Source organism: Palaemon carinicauda, chromosome 41, assembly GCF_036898095.1.
Source record: "Palaemon carinicauda isolate YSFRI2023 chromosome 41, ASM3689809v2, whole genome shotgun sequence".
NCBI lineage: Eukaryota > Metazoa > Arthropoda > Malacostraca > Decapoda > Palaemonidae > Palaemon > Palaemon carinicauda.
Genome location: NC_090765.1, coordinates 28,809,871 through 28,833,063, shown reverse-complemented (window position 1 = coordinate 28,833,063; position 23,193 = coordinate 28,809,871). Strand labels below are relative to the sequence as shown.

The 23,193-nt window shown below is 36.9% G+C and overlaps 2 protein-coding genes across 4 annotated transcripts in view; both read right to left on the bottom strand.

The window, feature by feature from the left end:
* Letm1 (Leucine zipper and EF-hand containing transmembrane protein 1) overlaps positions 1-1,453 on the bottom strand; it is a 79,685-nt gene extending 78,232 nt beyond the window's left edge. For both annotated transcript variants that reach the window (XM_068364437.1, XM_068364438.1), the window contains exon 1: positions 1,359-1,453. In XM_068364437.1, the coding sequence (XP_068220538.1) occupies positions 1,359-1,422 (64 nt within the window). In that variant the 5' untranslated portion in view covers positions 1,423-1,453. The remainder of the gene's footprint in view (positions 1-1,358) is intronic.
* Positions 1,454-7,979: 6,526 nt separating this feature from the next.
* Caper (RNA-binding protein 39-like protein Caper) overlaps positions 7,980-23,193 on the bottom strand; it is a 30,429-nt gene continuing 15,215 nt past the window's right edge. The window contains exons 4-11 of one of the 2 annotated variants that reach the window (XM_068364435.1): positions 17,119-17,586; positions 14,289-14,321; positions 13,840-14,038; positions 13,372-13,638; positions 13,072-13,234; positions 12,498-12,666; positions 11,573-11,757; positions 7,980-10,630 (exon numbers count right to left, since the gene is read on the bottom strand). In XM_068364435.1, coding sequence (XP_068220536.1) covers positions 10,536-10,630; positions 11,573-11,757; positions 12,498-12,666; positions 13,072-13,234; positions 13,372-13,638; positions 13,840-14,038; positions 14,289-14,321; positions 17,119-17,586 — 1,579 coding nt within the window. In that variant the 3' untranslated portion in view covers positions 7,980-10,535. The remainder of the gene's footprint in view (positions 10,631-11,572; positions 11,758-12,497; positions 12,667-13,071; positions 13,235-13,371; positions 13,639-13,839; positions 14,039-14,288; positions 14,322-17,118; positions 17,587-23,193) is intronic. The other variant, XM_068364436.1, reaches the window with a different exon arrangement.

The window sequence follows — 23,193 nt, the reverse complement described above, 5'->3', positions numbered from 1 at the left end:
TATATATATGTATAGCCTATATATAAATAATATTACTATAGTTCCTTAACAAATTATCCTGATCCTAAATTAAGCTCATGGGCCAAATTATTATTTGCAAGATGTACAGCACATATTGTGGTTTTATAGTTACGGACGGGGAAAACTTTCCTACAAAAAAATAACTTTTCCTTGTAGAACAACGTCTGTTTCCTTCGAAAATGACACATTTTTACCTCAATCACTTACCAATTCTAGTGTGTATTTAGTGGGGAACGTAGTCAAACTGGTTGTTCTGCTTATTTGCGGTTGAAATGATCTAATTCAGTTAAATCATGTTACTTACTCGAAGAAAACATATATTTTCTGTTCGTAACATTACCCCGTCCGCAAATATAATTTTACCCATCTTGTCCGATAACAATTCCCTTCACGATGCATAAAGCACTAGTACCACCAATCCTCCAGATATGTCAAAATCTTAAATTGCACAATCCTCACATACAATCTCTGCAAAAGGAATAGTTTGGAAACTTGCAAACTACAGTAATGCATTGGGCCAACCACTGCCGGGGAATATGAAACCCTTTCGGCTATGCATCAATTTTAAACTGATTACAGCCATGTATATCTTATGCACGTTAATGTAATGGTATTTTTGTAGTGAATTACAGGGCAATGTAATATGTTAAATCTATAGGGAATAAATAACATAAGTTCTTAGTCAAACAAGCATAACCAGGCTAAGCAGACAATACTACCAAAATAAGTCTGGTTAGTGATTACAAAGTAGATACCCATTTATATTTATAAATATACTGACAGTTAATAAAATAAAAAGAAGGCGGACCTTAAAATCAATAAACTTCTGACAGTCAAAACGATCTATAGGCCTACCATAAGCCTAGGCCTAAACGTTTATGGGCCACATTCAACCAATATTTAGCCCATAAGTTATAGATTTGTGCTTTTATAAATATACTGACAATTAATAAAATAAAAAGAAGGCGGACCTTAAAATCAATAAACTTCTGATACTGTCAACACGATCTATAGGCCTACCATAAGCCTAGGCCTAAACGTTTTTGGGCTACATGCAACCAATATTTAGACCATAAGTTATAAATTTCTGCTCCCGATTCTAAGTACCTTGATCAGAGAACGATGAAAGATCCACTAACAAACCCAAAAATATCAGGGTATACCATTAAAGAAAACTGAAGAACTAGAAATATAAAGTGTTGCTACCCACATGTTCCCATTACGTAAGAAATCTTCAACATACCACATCTTACCTATAATAATAATTAGCAAACAATAATAGTCGATAGGTTATAAAAAGGGATTAGTCTATTTTACAATTGCCATGCAATGCTCACCGTTTCTAGCATTTCGAGTGGCGCCTGCAAAGACTCCTGAAATGCCAGACACCACAGAGGACATGTTAACACTATCACAGCAAACCCATAACTGAAGTTACCTCGTGACTCGTCGAATTGTAGAAAACGAAGCTCGAACCCGAGCCTCCAAGAGCAGTGTTGCCAGGTTTTCTAACCAAGAAAAGGCCAACTTCTCAGGTTCAGGTTCTGGGGTGAGGCATAGCCTTTACAACGGCGCCTCTGTGTCTTTTAGTTTTGTGTGTTCCTTATTTTCACTAGTTTTTCTCTTTACATCCACATTTGTTGTAGTATACTTTTCTTATTTTCAATATTCTCTTCACAAAAAAGGAATTTTCCAACTGTTTGTGCACTATCTTCTTCGTATGGTTGTTGAAGCTCAATTGCTTTTATTCTTATATCACTAAACTGTGGACAATATAATATAAAGTGGTTAGCATTTTCTTCTACATCACAGAATACACAGTTTATATTTCCATCTTGGTGTCTGTTTCTTATATTCAAGCCCAATGAGTTTGTCCTTGCTCTAAATAATAAAATTGACGAAAATGTATTGTCATACACTTCCTCCTTCTAATAAACAACAACTTTAAAAGGCCAACCCATTATTAGAACAAAGGCCAAAAAATACAACAGTTAAGGCCTACTTTTTCATGTTACCAAAGGCCGACCAATTTCATAAAAGGATAAATTTGATTGTTTTTATTCTTGGCCTGAAAAGGCCAACCTGGCAACCTGCCTCCGAGACCGGAACGAGAGCAGGGCTGCCAGTTTGTCCTTTTACAGAGCAAAAAACTCAAAGCTGGCCTTTTTAAAAAGATTGGTTGACTTTTAGTAATATGAAAAAATACGAGTCTTAAATACTATATATTTGCCCTGTTTTACTGATACGTTAGCCTATTAAAGTTTCTGTTGATTAGAAGTTGGCCTTTTCTCATTTAGAAAACCTGGCAACCCTGAACGAGAGTTCGCGAGCATTAGCGAGTTCTTTCTATCACGAGCCACACGACTGACATGACACTCAGTGTTGCCAGAATTTCGATGTTAGAATCCAACATCTATGATATAATGATCTATGGTTATGATCAACTTGGCATTAGAGGGTCAAGCTTGATCCACCATAGTTTCTTTCATAGTTTATATAGGAAATATTTATTTTAATGTTACTCTTCTTAAAATATTTTATTTTTCCTTCTTTCCTTTCCTTACTGGGCTATTTTCCCTGTTGGGGCCCCTGGGCTTATAGCATTTTGCTTTTCCAGCTAGGGTTGTAGCTTAGCAAATAATAATAATAATAATAATAATAATAATAATAATAATATCATTATATAAAATGTATGAATTAGGTATTACGTTTGGCCATGCAGTGTTGCCAGAATTTTGACAAATTAGAATTCATAAGACTGTCTTTAATTAAAATCAATTTGGTGGAAAAGAAGACATTCATTGTATAGTTTCTTCCATAGCAACGTATACAAATGAATGAATTAGTTATTAATTGATGACATGGAATGATGTATAATTTTCAGAAAACCGGTTGTTCTAATTGGGGTTGTCCAAATATAAACAATACAGCCGTCACTGCCACATTCATTCTCCAGCCATGAAAACAGCATAAAACAAATCCATTATCATAAAGATAATAATAATAATATATAGTTATTATTATTATTATTATTATTATTATTATTATTATTATTATTATTATTATTATTATTAGCTAAGATGCAATCCTAGTTGGAAAAGCAGGATGCTATAAGCCCAAGGGCTCAACAGGGAAAAATAGTTAAGCAAGGAAAGGAAATGAGGAAATAGATAAATTACAATAGAAATAACGAACCATTAATATCGCATATTTTAAAGACAGTAACAACCTTAAATGAGATCTTTCTTATATAAAAGGAGACTTATGTCGGCCTGTTCAACATAAAAACATTTGCTGAAAGTTTGAACTTTTGAAGTTTCGCATAGCTAATGGAGACCAAATGAGAGCTGTGTTCCACTTGTGAAACTGATAATTGAACGGAAGGAAATTGGGCAAGTTATAATAATACGTGATTGATGGATTCACAAGTGTTTCTTGATGGGGCCAGTATTGAGAACATCGAAAATATGAATTTAGGTTATCTTTCGATAGTGCTATAATTTTTTTTTTTATTCTGGAACAACTGGATAGTTATTAAGAAAAAATAGAAGCTCTGAAAAATATATCAGTTAGCCTACGCACAAAATAATATATTTTAGTTGTGGTATGAACCAAGGGAGAGGCCAGGTAAAGAGTAAACGAAGTGGAGAGATGTTCACAGGAAAGGGGAAACGAAAAGGAAATCAACAGCCTTGTTGACCTGACCTGCAATGACGTACAGAGATTTTAGTATGAGGGCACATGAGTTTGTGTGTAGCCTAGGTGTTTTATAGTAAATTTGTAGTAGGATTTTGTTACGTAAACAGGTAGGCGTGTCTGAACAGAATACACGTTAGGTCAAAACTTGGAGTTAGGTCAGTCTGACTTAGATCAACTCCTACTTGGATCGCCTTGTGATCATCAACCCAGCACCTCGAAGCTGAGGGGCAAAGACAAATTCTCATGTTTGTAGGCTAGTTAGTGTTTGTATCTCAGTAGAGCTATTATTGGGAAATTAAGCTGAGAGAAGCAATTGTCCGCAAAACCATAAGCGATTTAGACCAATAATGTGGCAGGAAAATATAAACTTGGTGGGGATGTGATGAGGCTACATATTGGGAGGGGGGTCTGATAGTCTCGTTGACCAAAACCAGTTGGTAGTTGGTGGCTAGGTTTAAACTAATTGAAGATGCGGTAGGATTAATCCAAATGTACTTCGAGGGGAGTACATGGTGGTAGCAGCCATATACCTACAGATACCGTAAGCTGATCGACAGGACATGGGGAAGGTAGAGGATGTACTAGTCACACGAGTACAGTAACAGCATAATATGGGCAGTTGGCAAGGATGTAGTGGAGTGGTGTGCAGGTGGATAGTTTTGCCAATGGAACATTGCAATTTGTCAAGCTAGCTGGATAGAAAGACGAGGGTTTTAGGCACAATAATTAAGTTGGCACTTGTATGAGGGTTTCTGGACCACAACTCAGCAGAGATGCAATTAACAAGTGCCCAGTTTTAGTCTGTTCCCGCACCTTCTATGTTATTTGCTATCTGTATTTCTTCCTTAACGGATCTTGGCATTGTTTTTCATATTCCTCTAATTTACTTTTATTCTATTTTTTGTGGGACATATATCATACTTTCTAACCTTTGCTTTTCCATTCCTAATCATAATTCACTGAAAACTAATGGAAAGTGTTTATTTTTAATTTCCACTGCCAATGGAGACAGCTTTAATTTTTCATTTCCACTACCACACTTCCTAGTTTTTCATTCCTCCAACAATAAATATTATATCATTATCGAGCAATGCATCATTTTTCATCCTTCAAATAGGTCTCTCCCAGAATCGTATCAAACCTATTCATACAGTATACCCTTCAATATGGTCTTCTGTTCTTGCATTCTATACATACCTTTTTTCCTCTTTTGTTGATGCTAATTTACTTTTCTAATTTCCCCCATCAAGAAAAGGGTTTAATCTACCAAGAAAAATTCACAGAAAGAAGAAAAGCATTACTGTATTCTTTTCCATTATTACAGTTTCTATTATGGATTCCTACTGATATTTTGTAGTAATTACTCCCAATTTCAAGCACTCTGCAGGTTCGTCCTTTGGCCATAATTCTTACCATGAACTAGTTATAAGTTCAAACCACTTTTCTTTTCTTTGCGTTGACATGAATATTGGCATATGGTAAACATTTTCAATGAATTTTCTTCCAAACTGTGCCTATTTACTTAATCACTTTGGCTATTTCTCAAGTTTATCGTGCAAGTGTTGCACCATCTTCTACTGCCCTATCATGCATGACAGATGGGTGGCAGTATAGCAGTTCAACATGATTAAACAAAGTATTTTTTTTTCTTTTTACATTTCTTTTCCAGATGTGATGAAGATGACAATTCTGAATTAGAAGCATTCTACTTTTCAAAGGTAAAAATGGAATTCATCATCTATACCTATCGACACAACGGGTTTGGTTAGATTTCGTCAGTCGTCTCTAAGTACAGATTTTAATTCAATACCTCTCCATTCATCATCCTGTTTCATGCTTCATAGTCCTCAGTCATGTAAGCCTGTCTTTTCCAACTCTTCTAGTGACTGGTGGAGCCCCGTTAAACGATTGAACTAATCTCTCTCGGGAAGTGTGAAGAGCTTGCCTAAACCATCGCCACACACTTATAATCACGTCATCCAATTGACACTCAAATAATCTCTTATAGTTTCATTTTAATCCTCTCCTGCCATTTACCTCCCAATATTTTTCAGAGGGCTTTATTCTCAAATCTACCAAATCTCTTGGTGATAGTTTGACTGTCATACCATGACTAGTGTCCACAAAGTAAAACTGATCTAATTTAACTGATATATACAGGTAGTCTGATTTTTATATGTAATTTCAAGTGATTCGATTTCCAAACTTTACTAATCCTAGTCATTGTCTGATTTGCTTTCTTCAATCTTTCACTAAACTTATTCTAAAGACCCTGTACTCAAGATCATAGTTCCTAAATAGTTGAATGATTCCTCAAATCTTTTCTTCCAATATTTCATCTTCCAGTGCATACTCCCTTCTCAACACCATGTTCTATTCCTCTCGAGTCCAACCTCCTGTGATATTTCATGCCCTCTGGTAAGCAAGCGTATGCAAATCCTGTGTTGCTCTGCTAATGACAGCATCTTTAGCATAATCTAGGCCTGCTTATTTCCTATTACCAGTACTTCTCCACCATCTCAGACTGTTCCACCTATTACAAAATCCAGGAGGTTAGACAACACATTCCTTTGGAGTATTCCGCTGTTCACTAGAAATTAGTTTGATAGGACTTTGCTCCTGCATTGCTCATGAAGACAATAAAATCACATTTTTGAGAATTCCATAATGCAGGACTCTCGACAATATTGACCGATGAACACTACCAAAGGCTGCTTCTTAGTCTAGAAATGCCATCAATAGTGGATTTTTTATATTCTACGCATTGCTGTTAGTCTTAAAATGAAATTTTAGTCGGTGCAACTTCTACCTTTTCTTAATCTTGTTTGTACATCTCTCAGGCTGCCATCAATCTTACTACATAGTCTCTAGAATAGACATGCCATATATTTTCATGACGTGACGTCTCAGATCATGGCAATCCGTCAGGTCTCTTTTTGCCATTTCACTAATACCCCTAGCTCCCAATCATCAGGCTTTGCTTCTTCATGCCTTATTCTACAAAAATAATTTTAATCTTTCAAGTATTCTGGTTGTCACTTTATTTTCAACCACTATCATCTCAGCAGCTATACCCTCGTATCCAGGGGCTATCCAAAATTGGAAATATTTACAATATTTTAATTTTTCAAGTAAAGATTCGTAGAAATAAATATATATCAAAATGTTAAAGTGGTTACTTTTTCATTGGGAATAATTGCAATTTAAAAGTCTCCCATATATTATTAAGCATATAGGCTCTTGCTGGGACAATTCAGCACCAAAGGGCATTTAGGTAAAACTAGTTACACTAAATGGTAGTCAGATGAAAGAATACAAGTATTGTACTGTGAAGTAAAAGGATATAAAGCAAGAGCAGCCAGGACCTGAAAGATGCTGCAAAGATTGGAGTTATGCCTGTAATTCAATGATGGTACTACACCCTACAGGAGAGTTGCTCTTACTGTACATCAGTAAGTCTTCATTTGCTCAGTTCATTACTTCTGATCCACACTGGGACTGTCTGCCACACTTGTCTACTTTATTCTCTTATTTATATTTAATGTGAGAAATAGGAATGAATGGTGAGTGATTGTGACGCAGTTCCGGTAGGCCCTGCTGCTTCCTCCGGTGCCTTAGATGAACGCGGAGGTAGCAGCAGTAGGGGACTCAGCATTATGAAGCTTCATCTGTGGTGGAAATGTGGGAGGTTGGGCTGTGGCACCCTAGCAGTACCAGCTGAACTCGGCTGAGTTCCCTGGTTAGGCTGGAGGAACGTAGAGAGCAGAGGTCCCCTTTTTTGTTTGTTTCTTGTTGTTGTCGGCTAACCCCCAAAATTGGGGGAAGTGCCCTTGGTATATGTATGTATGTATGTATGTATGTATATTTAATGGAAGCTGCAGCTACTGCTATTCATTCTTACAGATTGTGTCTAAGTTAACATACAAAAGTTCTCAACTCTCGTTCTGCCATATGTTCTTGTGATATAAATCACAGCATTGAAAATATTTATTCCTGTAGATTTGTAATTATGAACATTTCTGGCACCAGCAAATTACATTATGCACTCAGTACAGTTTGTATGACACTTTCTTGATTCTATTTTTCCCCCAGTTAATTTGCCAGTTGATCTTACAAACTTGCAGATTAATTATAATGAGATTTTGAACTCATGGCCAGACAAGTCTAAAAAGTGTTTACATAAAAAATTACAAAAAAAGTGGACTGTAAAATTAACTACATACAATTACATTACCAAGGACTGAAAAAATACAATTGGATATTTTATCATCATTAACATTTTATATAAGCACATTAATGCCAACCTACAGCTAAGATTGACACATTCATCTATACAATATTTACAACAGATTTATCACTCACACGACTGCTCACGTACAGAAATGTGCACCGACTACAATAATTTAAAAAAAAAAAGCTCAAACAGAACTCGCTGAAAAATTTCACAAAAAATTTACCCGATATACTGTACAAGTATAGACTTCATCTGACGCGACCTCTTTCATGATACAGCACCTAGTTACAAATTTAAAATTCTACAATATATTTTCCTTGAAAAAATAGTTTGGGATTAATTGATTCTAAATGACTATCACCATCACGATGACTTAACACACACAATCTACAGAATAATTTAAGGTTTTGAAGTTGTACCGAGACCATTTGGTGACCATTAGGCCAACAGAATTCCCTTCAAAATGACCCAATGCAATGGAAAAAAAAATTTACCAATCCAATACCACATAGACACTACCTCTGAGATCAAACTCCCCAGAACTTTAAAGTATCTGTATGGACCGAGACAATGCAACAAATTTAGTTTAACGTTGCTATATCTCACATCAGGCTTACAAAATATTGTACTTTTTCATCAATTTTATTAGTGATTTTTTCTTGTTAATCTATACCTAATGGTAAAAAGATGACATGCCTTCAAAGGAAGAGGGAGGGAGGGAAACCTGCACCTAGTTCAGATGATAAAAGAAACGGTAAAATGGGCAGTTACACAATTTTGTAGGAAAATATTACTCGATTAGGGCAGTAGCCAGTAAAAGCAGGAAATTTTTAAAAATGGTAATGCATGGAGTAATTTGAGAAGGATCTTAAATCAAGAAGCAGAAACAATCTTCTATACTAATAAATCCTTCTTCCCTCATCACCTTCCACTCTCCTTACTACATGTACAGATAAAGTGGAGTTCAATATTCATTTTCTCTATTCTATCAATAATACAATTTTTCGGTTTTGGTATCCTTTCTCCACTGTAATCTAGTATTGTAGAGTTAGCCCATAATAGGAGCATCCTTGGGTGGGGAACCTACAAGGCTATTTCCATTTATTCTAATGGTGAAAACTGATTTGGCGTTTGAACAATTTTGGAACGTCTCATGTTTGATCTCCAAAGTCGAACTGTACAGGTGTGATAAATTATACTGTATATATACCAAAGTACCTCATGCAAAGTCGTTGTAGGCTTTAGTCAATTTCAAAGAAATATGAGAAATAAATGTGTTTTGGTTTTCTACATTCTTCAAGATTAAAATGTAGCTTTTACCATCAAATCTATTAGGACTAGAAAAGTTGACCTAACAACATGAATAAAGGTTACCTGGCGAATTTTAAAGGGATAATTCCTGTCAAGTTGCAAGTCTTAGAACCATTCAACGACTGAACATGATTTATGACTGTTCATTAGCAGTCATACCTTAAAAGCCAACACCGCAATTCATCAAATAGAAACATCAGGCACACACTATCCAAAAATTATCCAGCAAATATATTTGATACTCAAGTTTAAAGAACTCGAATGTGAAATTCAACCACTTGTATGAATTCTTAATTGTTCTCCAAACGTTGATTATAAAAAAAATTCTTAAATCCCTGTTCTTTCATTGACATACATAAAAAAAACTTGTTTGCATCCAAACCATTTAATGAAACCTTAGAAAACTTCCGACCAGCATCACACTTTACATTTACTATCAAGAGAGCTCCCTATTATCTGTAAGCAAGAAAGTTCAAGATTTGTACCAATTGCATCAAGTCAATAATGCATAAAAATGCTTACTACAAATCAAAAAATAAAGTTACATATCTTTCTTTATATCACATGAGTGCCCAATTCAAAGAAAAAAACTTGTTGTAACATCATAAAGTCTTTAACTTTAAATTACATAGTCCTATGTAACAGACAAGATTTTATAGGAAAGTAACTCCCTCTTAATACCAATAAATAAAAGAAATGTAATAATTCACCAAAATGTACAAGACTTGTACAAAAACAAAATCCAATAGTTACCTGATCATTATATGAAATATATAAAAATACACTCAAGAGTTCATGCCCTTGAGTAATAGTCTTGAGCCCTTAATTGCAAGTCTAGACAAGATAATATAAAATGTGTGGGTGTACAGGGCTCTTCCTATGAACCTTTAGAAACATCCACTAAACATATTCATTATAGAGGGTTATGCAATTCATATAAAAGGAGCACTGCACTGGCTTACACTGTAACAAATCTAACCAGCACTTGAACCTCACAAGTCACATACCGAACTGTATTTAAACAGGTACCAGTAATTTTTATACAAAACGAGGCATTAAATATGAGCTACCTTATGGTACACCAACAGAACTTTTATACCTCTTGAGAGAACAAGAGAGCAGTTTTTGGTTCATGACGATTGCCATCACAGTATATTGAAGGGACTTTTTCCGAGTGGAGTGAAGGGGCGTGAACCTCTCTAGGAAGCAAGCCAAATTATTAGCACTTATCATGAACTACGAATAACAGATGATTATCTATATCACAAAATCATCGGGGAAATATGAGCTGTGTGCTTGTCATGGCCTCTGGAAACAAGGAATGGTAGCTCATAACTGGTACATAGGCTGCTGTAATCATCCGACCTGAAATATAAAATCAATTGGATCAGCTCTAAAGTTCCCCGTTACTATAATCCAAATTGTAAAAGCACATAAGACTGGCTCCAAGTATAAGGTTTTTCTTTCTCTTTTACATATATTGGGAAAGATTTAGCATTCATAACCCGATATATTTTTTATTAAAGCCCAAGTGATTTAATGTGAGAGGCTAAGAGCTCTATGAAGGTGTTAAGGCTCTACTTGGTCTTCAATTGTCGTGCATGGCCCAGTTCAACTTGTAATATTTAATAATCCTAAATTTATATGTCTAAATTTCCTTCCCAACCTTAATTCATTTGCTAGATATTTCCCCTACAGTATATTTGATAATTCATTCATTTAAAAATAATTTACGTAAGTATAACATCCATCAATAAAATCGAATCAGATCAGGATTTGTGTTAAAGCTTTTAGCAAGTGCACAACCTTCCTTCACCATACACTTAGCATATCTTGCCTGCGTTTCACAAAAACAAAGGGGTGTCACAATTATGTATACATCGACTCTCAATTACTGCAGCAACAACTTTAAACTAGTTAAGTCAAATAAGATTGTATACCTATAAACTGTATAAATCCACAGGATCCTCCCATGCTCTTTATATTTTTGATTCATTAGATATATAGAATACAACACTTGTTCAAATGAAAAAAAAAGTTTTGGATTTAAGCAGACCGGGTTTTACACAATTTTTTTGCATGCCTGTTGTCTGGACGAAACTTTATTTCCCTTCTTTTTTGTTAGCTTACTTTTAACTCATTTTACTTGTATTCCATAAGTATCTTTTCAAAGCTAGTAATTCCTCAATAATTGTAGTACCTTACAAAATTAACTGAAAACTTTCTAACTGCGTTTGCTGCTTCAATAAAATACTCAACTTTAATCCTGAAGGGTATAACCTATTATAAAAACTTCAGAAAACCCACCTGAGAACCATCGTCCATGAAGAGAACTGACAGATGCTGCTGCAGTGGCAATGGTAGGACACTTCACATACACATTTCCTTGGGCCGACTGTCTGTCGACAAATATATGCAGAACACCTCCATGCTTGCTGCACTCCTCTAGGACATCATCTCTGATCTCTTCAGCCCAATTAGGATTACTCTCCCTGAAACAATATTTTATAAGCATAAGATTGCAAAAGAGCTACTGTACATTCATGTCAACAGAAGTAAATAATAAAAATAAAAGTTTTTTTAATATTGCATCTCCAGAAAAATTTTGACACCTCTTCCCTATACAGGATTAGATGGGAAATATGGGAGCAAGATAAAATTCTTATGAGTATTTTTGAATGACTAGCAAAAATTAATGGTGCTCTGTTCAGTCCCCTCAGAACTTTCCATAAAAATAAATTGACAAGATTAAAAGAGGCTGCCCACATTATCAAGAACCTCAACTTCCATTAAATGTAATCAAGACTTGTTTAAAGTAGCATTAGCTTGAACAGTTTAATAAGGATATATTTTGTCATTGGTTTATTAGGAAACCACAGCAAACAACAAATTTGCCATAGTATCTCTTAATATCAGCAGCTTATCCAGGTATATCTTGACAGCTCTAAAGAGGCATAAAACCTATTTACAGAATTCCTCTCCACAATATTAGCCAAAGATGGAGTGGTACAAGTCTCCGGATGATTCATTACATTTACATAATTTGGTTCTAAAATGAGGTAGCATAGAAAAATTCTCATCAATTTGGTAGCAGCTTTGACTAAAATATGAATTGTGTTGGCTGTAGTTCCAGGTCACAAATGTCATTAAGACTACAATGGGGGGAAACATAGGATTCTCTTATGGCAAAATAACAACCACTTATTAATCAAGACACATTAAAAAAACTTACGTAGATGGATCGAACATGTTGGAGAGTAGGAAGCACTGTGTAGCAATGGGTGGTGCAGGGGTCTGCTGGGGTTGGGCAGGCATATGAAGGGCATTGGCAGCTGCTGCTGGGAGCTGTAAACCTGTGCCCTCTGCTAACTTTGCCATCAACTGCAAACGCCCAGTAGCACCTTTGATGAAAAAAAATAAAATAAGCAAACTCCAGTAAGCCGAAGTGACAAAAGTTCGTAACACAGAATTTACTAACAAAAACCATTAAAGTACCTTGATTCTATTGAAATATAGGTCTTTAAAAGATTTTGAAATTTATCATACATAGACTATGATTTTGTATGTACTGTAACTTACAAATGCTCAAGTAATATGATTAATAATAATAACCTGGACAATATCAAATGTCAGAAAACTCTAAAAATACAGTAGCTCTGATTTATCAACTTCAGTGAAAACAGACTTATGGACCATGTACTGAACACCTACAATATCTATTAAGAGAAAATACACAAATAGAAATATTTTTATGCACATGTAAATATAGCCAATCACTCCTGGCAAAAACTCTCTTGAAAACCTACCAAGATCAATTCCAGCTCTCTCCATCTCATCTGAGTCTAGGAGAGAGGTTCCTTGTTGAGTTTCCGATCTTTCCGTAACATGGTTAACTTTCATTGGTCGACCTGCTAACTCGAACCCATTGAGTTGTTCTAATGCCTTCTTGGCATCATCTGAATTGTGGAACTGAAAATAGAATCACACATTATAAGAATGGAGACTCAATAAGATCTCCTTCGCATCTTTTTGTGTCAGGGACTGTAAATATAATGTTTCTTCTAAGCTAAAAGACACTCTTTAACCAAAAGACCATTCGTACTTACTGTAATAAAGCCATATCCTTTGGATCTCCCAGTTTCCGAGTCCATAATCAACTGAATATGGTCAATTTTACCAAAGGGTTCAAATATTCCCCTCAGCATATCTTCTGTAATGTTGAAGTGCAGAGATCCAACATAAAGTCTCATTGGGCCTGATACTGCCTTCTGGTCTTGCACAGCTGCAATGCTGGCAGCACGGTTCTTCTCAGCTTGGGTGGGTTGACATACAATGGGAACACCAAGGATTTTTTGCCCTGATAACCCCAAAGCCTGCAACACACGACATTCAAATAGATAGTATAAATAACACATTAAGGGAGTATATTAAAGTTACACAAAAAAGAAGCAATTTAAATTATAACAACAAGCTTCACAGAAGCAGCTTTATGAACTGCAAGTAAAAATAATTTTCAACCACATAAAGAATAAAATATACGACACAAGACTATCTGTGAGATAGCCAATACCTACCAAGGGCACAGACTCCACATCAACAAACTCCACATAAGCAATGCCTTTGGATCTTCGTGTTTTGGCATCCGTGATGATACGTACATCATTAACTTTACCAACAACGGAAAAGAAATCCTCGAGGTCTCGTGACCGAATGCGTGACGACAATTGCATGCAAAACACTGTCCGTGCATCCCTCTCCTCAACTGACAATTCACTGAAATGAGAAAAATTCTCGAGTTAATCAATTAAGCTTGCAAAACCACTAACATTAACAGTATGTTGACACATTACTACAAACAAATAAGGCAGTGTGATACTCAAGTTACTCTGTGTAAAGGGATTTTTGTTGTCCCTTCAGCCCTCAGTTGCACTGTTTTCAATCTTTATAATTTTCATCCATTCATTTTGATCTCTTTTCACCAAGGAGTTCAACTTCTTTGTCTGTATCTTACACTGATTCTTACCTCTCATTAATGAATACTTCTTCTGGGGCAGCCCTATTAGAGTATAGAAGTGGTTTTGATTAAGGTATTTAATAATGCAATAAAGACCTTTCCATGAATACAGCACACTAGCAATAATGACAAGGTACTTAAAAACCTACAGCTAATGTTCACAAGTTATAAGCTCAAGTAAAAAACTTAAATAAAATATAAATAAGAAATACCAAATTAAAATTCTTGTTAGATTTAACAACTAAGAAAACCACATTTAATTTCCCTTCTGGTCACCCCTGGATACTATTACTTCTTTTCACATTAACCATCACAGAGTTACTAATCATTGTATACAAATAGTCTGGTTAGAAGTGTCTTAAAAGTTCCAGCTCCAAGTCACATTTCAATGAGTATCCATGATTTCTGTTAAAAGCAAAACCCAACTGAAATGTATCAATGCAACCAACCGCTGATAAAAATAATTCAGGGATATTACAGCAACTTTATTGTATGTGTTTTTCCAGGAACCCATTCCATTGCTGCAGCTGTTCTTGCAAGATAAAAACATGTCCCTCCCATAGCCTATCGTGACAAAAATATGTAACCAATAAGCAATGTGAAGCCAAAGAAAAATCATTCAACACATACTGTATTGTAAACATTTGAGGAAAAATTAAAATGCTTACTGTTCCACATAAAAGTAACGATACTGTAAACTTTACAAAGAAAATGGAGATGCATTTGAAAATGACAATCACGGATGAATGAAACTACTGTACTTAAACATTCTAGAAATATTGCTGCATAGAGAATAAAGTTGCCGGAGAAAATGATGAAGATAACCAGCTAATCTGCAACTGTAATTTTGACATTCAGCAAATCAACAACAGAAGAGGTCTCCTCGATTACATTAAGGGTACAAAGAAAATAAGAAGATTCTGCTGTGTGTGTATTTAGAAAGGGTATTTAAAAGATTATCAATAAAAACCTACTATCTAAAACTAAAATTTATTATTTCAATACTTACCTGAAATTCATGTGCTATTTCAGCCATCTCAAACTAACAATCTTCATAGGTGACAGCTTATATTCAACAGTAAACTTCAGTACGCCCTGTCTAGTGTCTGTAGGATGTGGAGTGCCCCTTCTTAATGTTCAAAGGAGCAACTCGCAACTCTGATTAATGTTCAAGAACCATGGAGAGCGACACTCCTTTATAATCCTTAATAAGAACGACCATCTCTTAGGGGTTCTGCCAAAAAACTTTAAATCAATCAATCAATCAATCTTAGGGGGCCTATAGTTGGCGCTCTCTTTTGCGATCTATCACAACCATAGGAAAAGGAAAAAATTGCACTTGTCAGTCACATAATGGAGAAGTTTTGTTTTGCGCCTTTCTCTCAGAGAAATTCGACGTGTCCTCAAAATGCCTCCTCTTTCTAGCTCAAATTATCAATCGAGGTAGTTTCTGTGCCTGTGGTGGAATTCGTACTCAATCAAACCGAGCGGGAACCGGATGTTGTGACTGAGGGCTGCACGCTCATGGCTCCTGCACACTTGTAACCCCGAAGTGGGGCCTCACTTGTTTGATGTTTGCATTATCTGTGATGAACTGCCAGATTGCACTCCATAACCCAACAGGCCTCTGCAAGCTTCATAATCAGATATCTTGGACAGGCCTGACCTCTAGGATGATCCCCAAGGGAGAACTATGATGCTTAGATCTCTTCTTCCTCCTACTCCCTACACGCATCATAATGGGAGTCTGAAGAGCAGTGGTGCCCTCTACTGTACACATAGGACACAAATGGTGAGAATCTCAACCTCAACCTTACTCATAAGGGTGTAACAGTGACATTCAGACAGTCCTGAATTGAGATTGGAAAAACTTCAGGCAAGTTAAGAGAGCATCTAGAACATATCTGTTCAGTACAATGGTCAGAATCAGAATGGAGACACTGTGCATGGTCAGATGCAGACCACCAAAGGAATACTGGGTGTCAGTTGCCAAAACCTCGATAGTTCTTCACAGGCCATTACCAGCTTTTGCCAAAATCTTACCCCTGGTAAAAGACGACCATTTGTATTAGCATAAGATCAAATGTGTTCAAACCTTCAACATTGGCTACTTTGCTAGGAATGGCTTTGTATTTCAAACAATGTGGCAGAGCAATATTTCGTTTTGACGGCAGAAGAAAACAGTGATTTAGTGCCTGAATGAAGAAAACACCTTCTGAGCATCCCTAACTAAGAGCAAATGGGAGTGGGAGTTAGGAACAGTGTTATGATTGATGGGCAAGGCTTAGAAGATAAGGTATGCAATTTGATACAATTTACCTTAGGGGGACACTGGAATACCAAGCCCAGTAAGAGTAGCTGTTGCATGGATGAAATGGAGAGAGAGCTAGACTACCGGTAAATTAAGATTTTCCATTACTAGAGAGCAAAGACTAACTCCTCTATAGAAATTTCAGGCTTGAACTACTCCATGTACTTTAGAATGATAAGATTCATGAGTGAAGTATGGTAGTAAGATCATGAAAGAGGAGACTGGTAGAAGAAAAATATGGTGGCCAGAAGCTGAAGAAAAATATTGTTTATCAGAAATGTGTAGTGGACCAGTTAATCTGAACATTAGTAGTTAAGGAAAAAGCAGAACAACAATTGATAGGAAGACCCACGATATCACATAACAATGGGCTAAAATTTGGTAAATGGTATACAACAAGAACAGTAACTACTAAAGGTAAGATCAAGTGGACCACAAGCCTAGAATTACCTATTTAGCAATAGTATATGTAACTGTTGAAACCACTAATTCCAGCTCAAAAAAAAAAAAAAATTGAATGATACTTACAGCTTGGGTGTTTTACTCCTGCTTCGAGAGCGCCTGTGATCTCTACTGCGGCTATGACGACGATCTTTGCTTTTGCTCTTACGACGTCTGTCCCTGCTGCGGCTCCTGCTCCTGCGACGTTCCTTACTACGACTTTTGCTTCGTCGGCGATCTCTGCTCCTTGACCTTCTCTTCCTTTCCCTTGATCGAGATTTACGCTTGCGATCTCGAGACTTTGACCTAGAACGTTTCTTCCTGTCTTTCTCATGTGACCTACTTCGTGTCCTCCTCTTACGGTCTCTGTCACGAGATTTGCTACGAGACCTTCTTTTACGATCCTTGTCTCGTTCGCGTTCCTTATCCTTATTCTTGTCCCTGTCCCTTTCTCTATCTCTGTCCCGATCCCTATCCTTTCCACGATCTCTATCTCTATCTCTGTCCTTGTCCTTTCCACGATCCTTCTCCCGGTCACGGTCTCGATCATCTTTCCTGAAAATTAAATATAAAATTCATGAAATCACAAAACAAATTTTTAAATATATAAAAAAAAATTGCTTACTGAGAATCCTTATTCAACAACTTGGAACTGTTTAAAAATCTAGTTATGGAATAAGTTGAAAATTGGTAAAGCATTAGTTGTTATATTCTAGGTATAGTCAAAAAAATTATAAACAAGTAATATATTCAAGGTGAAATATATTTTCTAAGCAACTATATTCCTCAGTTTAGATCAAAGGATCAAACCTTCAACAAAATTTTCCCTCCCATTCAACTGAATGTGTATGCTTGAAACTTATCTTGCATGTTATGTTACCTTTTCATTTTATTTCGGAAATTACAGTAATCAGCTTTCACACAGTACATTTTCAATCATTTGGACTGCAATTTTACCACTTGGTCACCCTGCCAGTATAATAAAACTATATGCTATTAAACAATTTTGTCAGATTATCACTTTATAGTCTCATTGGTGACAGAAATTTTTGTCCACACATTTCATTCATGTGCTTAGTCTGCATACACATACTAAATATCTAGATACTGGAGGAATTTGCATTTTATAGAAACTTCTCCTCTCAAGGATAACATGAGAAAAAACAATCTACCGAGTTTGACAACAGTTCTTATACGAATTTGAATAATTTAAATACACGCATCAACACAAGGTTCATTAAATGATTGAATGGTAATTTATGATATTTCAATAATAGAAGAGGAAAAGATTGACAATATTCAAAAGTGCCCTCTCTCACAGATACTGCAAAACCCTAGTAAATGAAAATCAATCCTAAAAATATTTTGTATTCTCCTAACTATACAAATCTGAGTCCCTTAATAATAATATTATTTCTAGCCAAGCTACAACCCAAGTTGGAAAAGCAAGATGCTAAAAGCCCAAGGGCTCCAACAGGGAAAAATAGCCCATTGAGGAAAGGAAATAAGGAAATAAATAAATGAGAATAAATTAACAATAAATCATACTAAAAACAGAAACGTCAAAACAGATATGTCATATATAAACTATAAGACGACTCATGACAGCCTGGTCAACATAAAAACATTTGCTCCAACTATGAACTTTTGAAGTTCTACTGATTCAACTACCCGATTAGGGAGATCATTCCACAACTTGGTAACAGCTGGAATAAAACTTCTAGAATACGGTGTAGTATTAAGCCTCATGATGGAGAAGGACTGGCTATTAGAATTAACTGCCTGCCTAGTATTAAGAACAGGATAGAATTGTCCAGGGAGATCTGAATGTAAAGGATGGTCAGAGTTATGAAAAATCTTATGCAACATGCATAATGAACTAATTGAACGACGGTGCCAAAGATTAATATCTAGATCAGGAATAAGAAATTTAATAGACCGTAAGTTTCTGTCCAACAAATTAAGAAGAGAATCAGCAGCTGAACACCAGACAGGAGAACAATACTCAAAACAAGGTAGAATGAAAGAATTAAAACACTTCTTTAGAATAGATTGATCACCGAAAATCTTGAAAGACTTTCTCAATAAGCCAATTTTTTGTGCAATTGAAGAAGACACAGACCTAATGTGTTTCTCAAAAGTAAATTTGCTGTCGAGAATCACACCTAAAATTTTAAAAGTCATACAAATTTAAAGAAACATTATCAATACTGAGATCCAGATGTTGAGGAGCCACCGTCCTTGACCTACTTACAATCATACTTTGAGTTTTGTTAGGATTCAACTTCATACCCCATAATTTGCACCATGCACTAATTTTAGCTAAATCTCTATTAAGGGATTCGCCAACCCCAGATCTACATTCAGGGGATGGAATTGATGCAAAGAGAGTAGCATCATCTGCATATGCAACAAGCTTGTTTTCTAGGCCAAACCACATGTCATGTGTGTATAGTATGAAAAGTAATGAGTAATGGGCCAAGAACACTATCCTGTGGAACACCGGATATCACATTCCTATACTCACTATGGTGCCCATCAACAACAACTCTTTGAGACCTATTGCTTAAAAAATCAATAATAATGATAAGAAACGACCCACCCACTCCCAACTGTTTCAGTTTGAAAATAAGGGCATCATGATTAACACGGTGAAAGGCAGCACTAAAATCAAGGCCAATCAGACGAACTTCCTGACCACAACCAAGGGATTTCTGTATAGCACTGGAGATTGTAAGAAGGGCATCACATGCTCCAAGGCCTTTACGAAAACCAAATTGCAAACTAGGGAGGTGATTACCTTCAGCAAACCTATTAAGACGTTTTGCCAGAAGACGTTCAAAAACTTTAGATATGGAAATTGGGCGGTAATCAGTGGGACTTCAGCTACCATAAACACATTTACATAGAGGAGTAACATTACCAAGTGCTAAAAGCTCCTCTTCTTGCTAACTTGCACAAAATAACATAACTTTGGAGCTAAGAAATCTGCTGTATTTTACTGCTGTCTTTATAAAATACAAAGGAAAAATACCATTTGGGTCTACACCTCCATAAGCATCAAGGTCCATCAACAGAGCTTTAATCTCACGAGATCGAAAAGCTAAACTAGTTAGTTTAGCTTCAGGAAAACAGGAATGAGGAAGTTCAAGTTTTTCATTACTCTGTTTACTGTCAAAAACATCAGCCAAAAGGGTTGCCTTTTCCTTTGTACAGTGAGTGGCTGAGCCATCTGGTTTAAGTAAAGGAGGAACTGTTGCATCTACACCAAAGAGTGCAGATTTAAGGGTAGACCACCATTTATGTTCCTGAGTTGTACCAGAAAGGGTTTCTTTTATGGTTAAATTGTATTCCTTTTCAGTTGAGGCATAAACTCTCTGAGCAAAAGCTCGAAGCTGAGTATAGTTGTTCTAGGTCAAATCTGATCTGTTACCCTTCCAAAGGTGATAGGCCTCCTGCTTCTCCAAATAAGTACGTCTACAATCATCATTGAACCACGGTTTGTCCTTCACTCGGTACCTTAGCACACGAGAAGGGATACGCCTATCAATTATGTTGACTAGATTCTCTTTTAAAGGGACAACAGGATTTACACTACTATATAATTGTGACCAATTCAAGCACAAAAGATCATGCAAAATTCCATTCCAGTCTGCTTGGGATTTCATATAAATTTTACAAGAGTATGATATAACAGGGACAGGCTGATCAGTCTTCACTACTAATGAAATCAAGGCATGTTTAGATGTCCCGACTGGAGAACCAACCTTACTAGTCAGTGTATACAAGGTCCAAGCAATTACCAGACCTGTGAGTAGCTTCATTTATGATTTGCTCACAGCCTGATTCAGAGGCAAAGTCTAAAGCTCTTAAGCCATGGCGATCGGTGGGAGAGATAGAACTTAACCACTCCCTATGGTGAGCATTAAAATCACCAACAAAGACAAAAGAAGCCTTTCTATCATCTTCTTGTATCTTAGCCATAATGGTAAGAAGACAATCGAAGATAGAATCATCCATGTCTGGATTCCGGTAGATCGAACACAAAAATAAAAGTTATGCCTGCCACAAACTTTTACTACCTGAATCTCATGACATCCACATTGATAGCAGGACTTATGAGAAGCAGGGTACTCGGTCCTAATATATACCGCCATTCCCCTGGCCTTAGGGATGGCATCACGTTTCAACATTATTGGCTTCTTGAAACCAGTTATAAGGAGCTCAGATGAGTTCCTCATATTAGAAACCAAAGTTTCTGAGCACAAAAGAATAGAAGTACTATACTAACAAACCTGGAAACTTGGCTGTTAAAATTGATGACGAGGTGGGGGATTTGGAGGTGTGAATTCCTCAGGCCTACAGCGATCATGAGGTCGCTCCTCGTGATGGCCTCCCGTGTGGTGCACGCCACCTCCATCTTGAACGGGGATTGTCATACAAACTCATTCAGGACTGAAAGGTGGGTGACCAGTCTCTAATTTGACTTTTCCATGAGGAACAGGAGACTGCAAAAGCCCAGATATCAGTCTGTATGAACTGTACATGTTGCGCTCCTTTGTCTGACATTTAAGTTGTACGACCACCACGATGAAGGGAGGATTAGCCAAAAAAAACAGGAGGCGGTGGCCATTCTGAAGGACGCTTACCGTCCCTCCTCTATTCTATGATACTGCCACTTACACCATTAGGTCGCCAGGCATCCCACTAATTGTGGCAGTCGGAGGGGACAGCCTTCCCTAACACCCTCTGGTTCCTCTCCGATCCTCTCACCTTTTGGGCTGTACATTACAGGTTCAAAGAAGGCCGAATGGAATCAGCAGATTTTATAAATTTAGATGCTGCCATTGTGGAGGATCTTAATCCGGAAGTCATGGGTGCTTTCTTCATGGCCATATTTAGAAAAGTTGACACTTGGTCTTCGTGATGACCTATAGCAACTTCAAGAACTGGAGAAATTTGCCAACTGAGTACGAGGCTCTGGTAAATATACTCTATCAAGAGAGGGCATGCGAACTTGCGCGAGTTTAATATCACAATGCATACTAACAGAAAAGCGTGACCTCGAATTAGTGACAGTTCAAGTTCAGATGAGTGCATACCCAAGTAATTGAGTTTTCAGAATCTGTTGAGCGCGCTGTAACCAGAGAACACGCGTGTATTTAAGTGACCAAGAGTATAGGCTATGTGTATGAACAGATGAGTGCACTTTAGCATGGGCATGCAGTCTCACATAAAGATTAGAAGATCCTTCTTGTCATATGCGATGCAAAGTTTCAAAGATTTACCTTGGAAGGTGGTGAGCCTATTTCATCAATGGATAGGTCGATCACCAGGAGAACTCTGGGAGGGGCTCTCTCCTATTTACCTTGGAAGGCAAGTACCAAGGGACACCATCGCACATGACAAAGTCAAAGGAATCGGGCTAGGTGAAAAGGGAGGCTGCAGGGGTTTACCCCAATATGTATGGTGATTCCTTATTTGATGATGATGACCCTGTGGAACAATCAACTGCTGTTTCCAGTCCTGGGTTGGACTGAGAGGTCCATTAGCAGCATCACCATCAGAAAAACCTATCAGGCTCACTCCAAATAGAAGGGAGGGGGCAGAAAAAACAGTAACAGAATATCAGGCTCACTCTGAATTGAAGGAAGGGAACTATCCGTTTCTCTAAAGGGAGCAGATAGCCCCACCTTACTCAACGCTTTTCCTAAAGTTAAGAAAGAGTCATTGACATTGCCCTTCTTCGTCATCCCAAATTGTTCGGAAGCTTGAGTATCAGAGGAAGTAAAGAGACGCTTAGTGTATTTTTTCAACTTCAAGGATGACAGAAGCTCAAGAATATTTTTCTTTTCTCTTCTAGCTGTACTCCAGCCACTCTGAACATTCCTCACAGGGTAATGACTATACAGTCATGACCTCAGCAAGAAGGTAACAAAAAATGATGATCCAGAGAGCTCCTGTTTATAAAAGTGTTGCATTTGTGACCCAATATACCTAGACAGAAATGCATCCAAACATGTGGCTTCGCCATTCCAAGTCACACAGCAATATGCAAAGTTTGTTGCACTAAAAGTATGATGACTGAAGTCAAGGTGGCTATTCAGTGAGCTAGCAGGGGGTAGGTGCTTTCCAACAACTCGCCAGTACCTACTGACACTT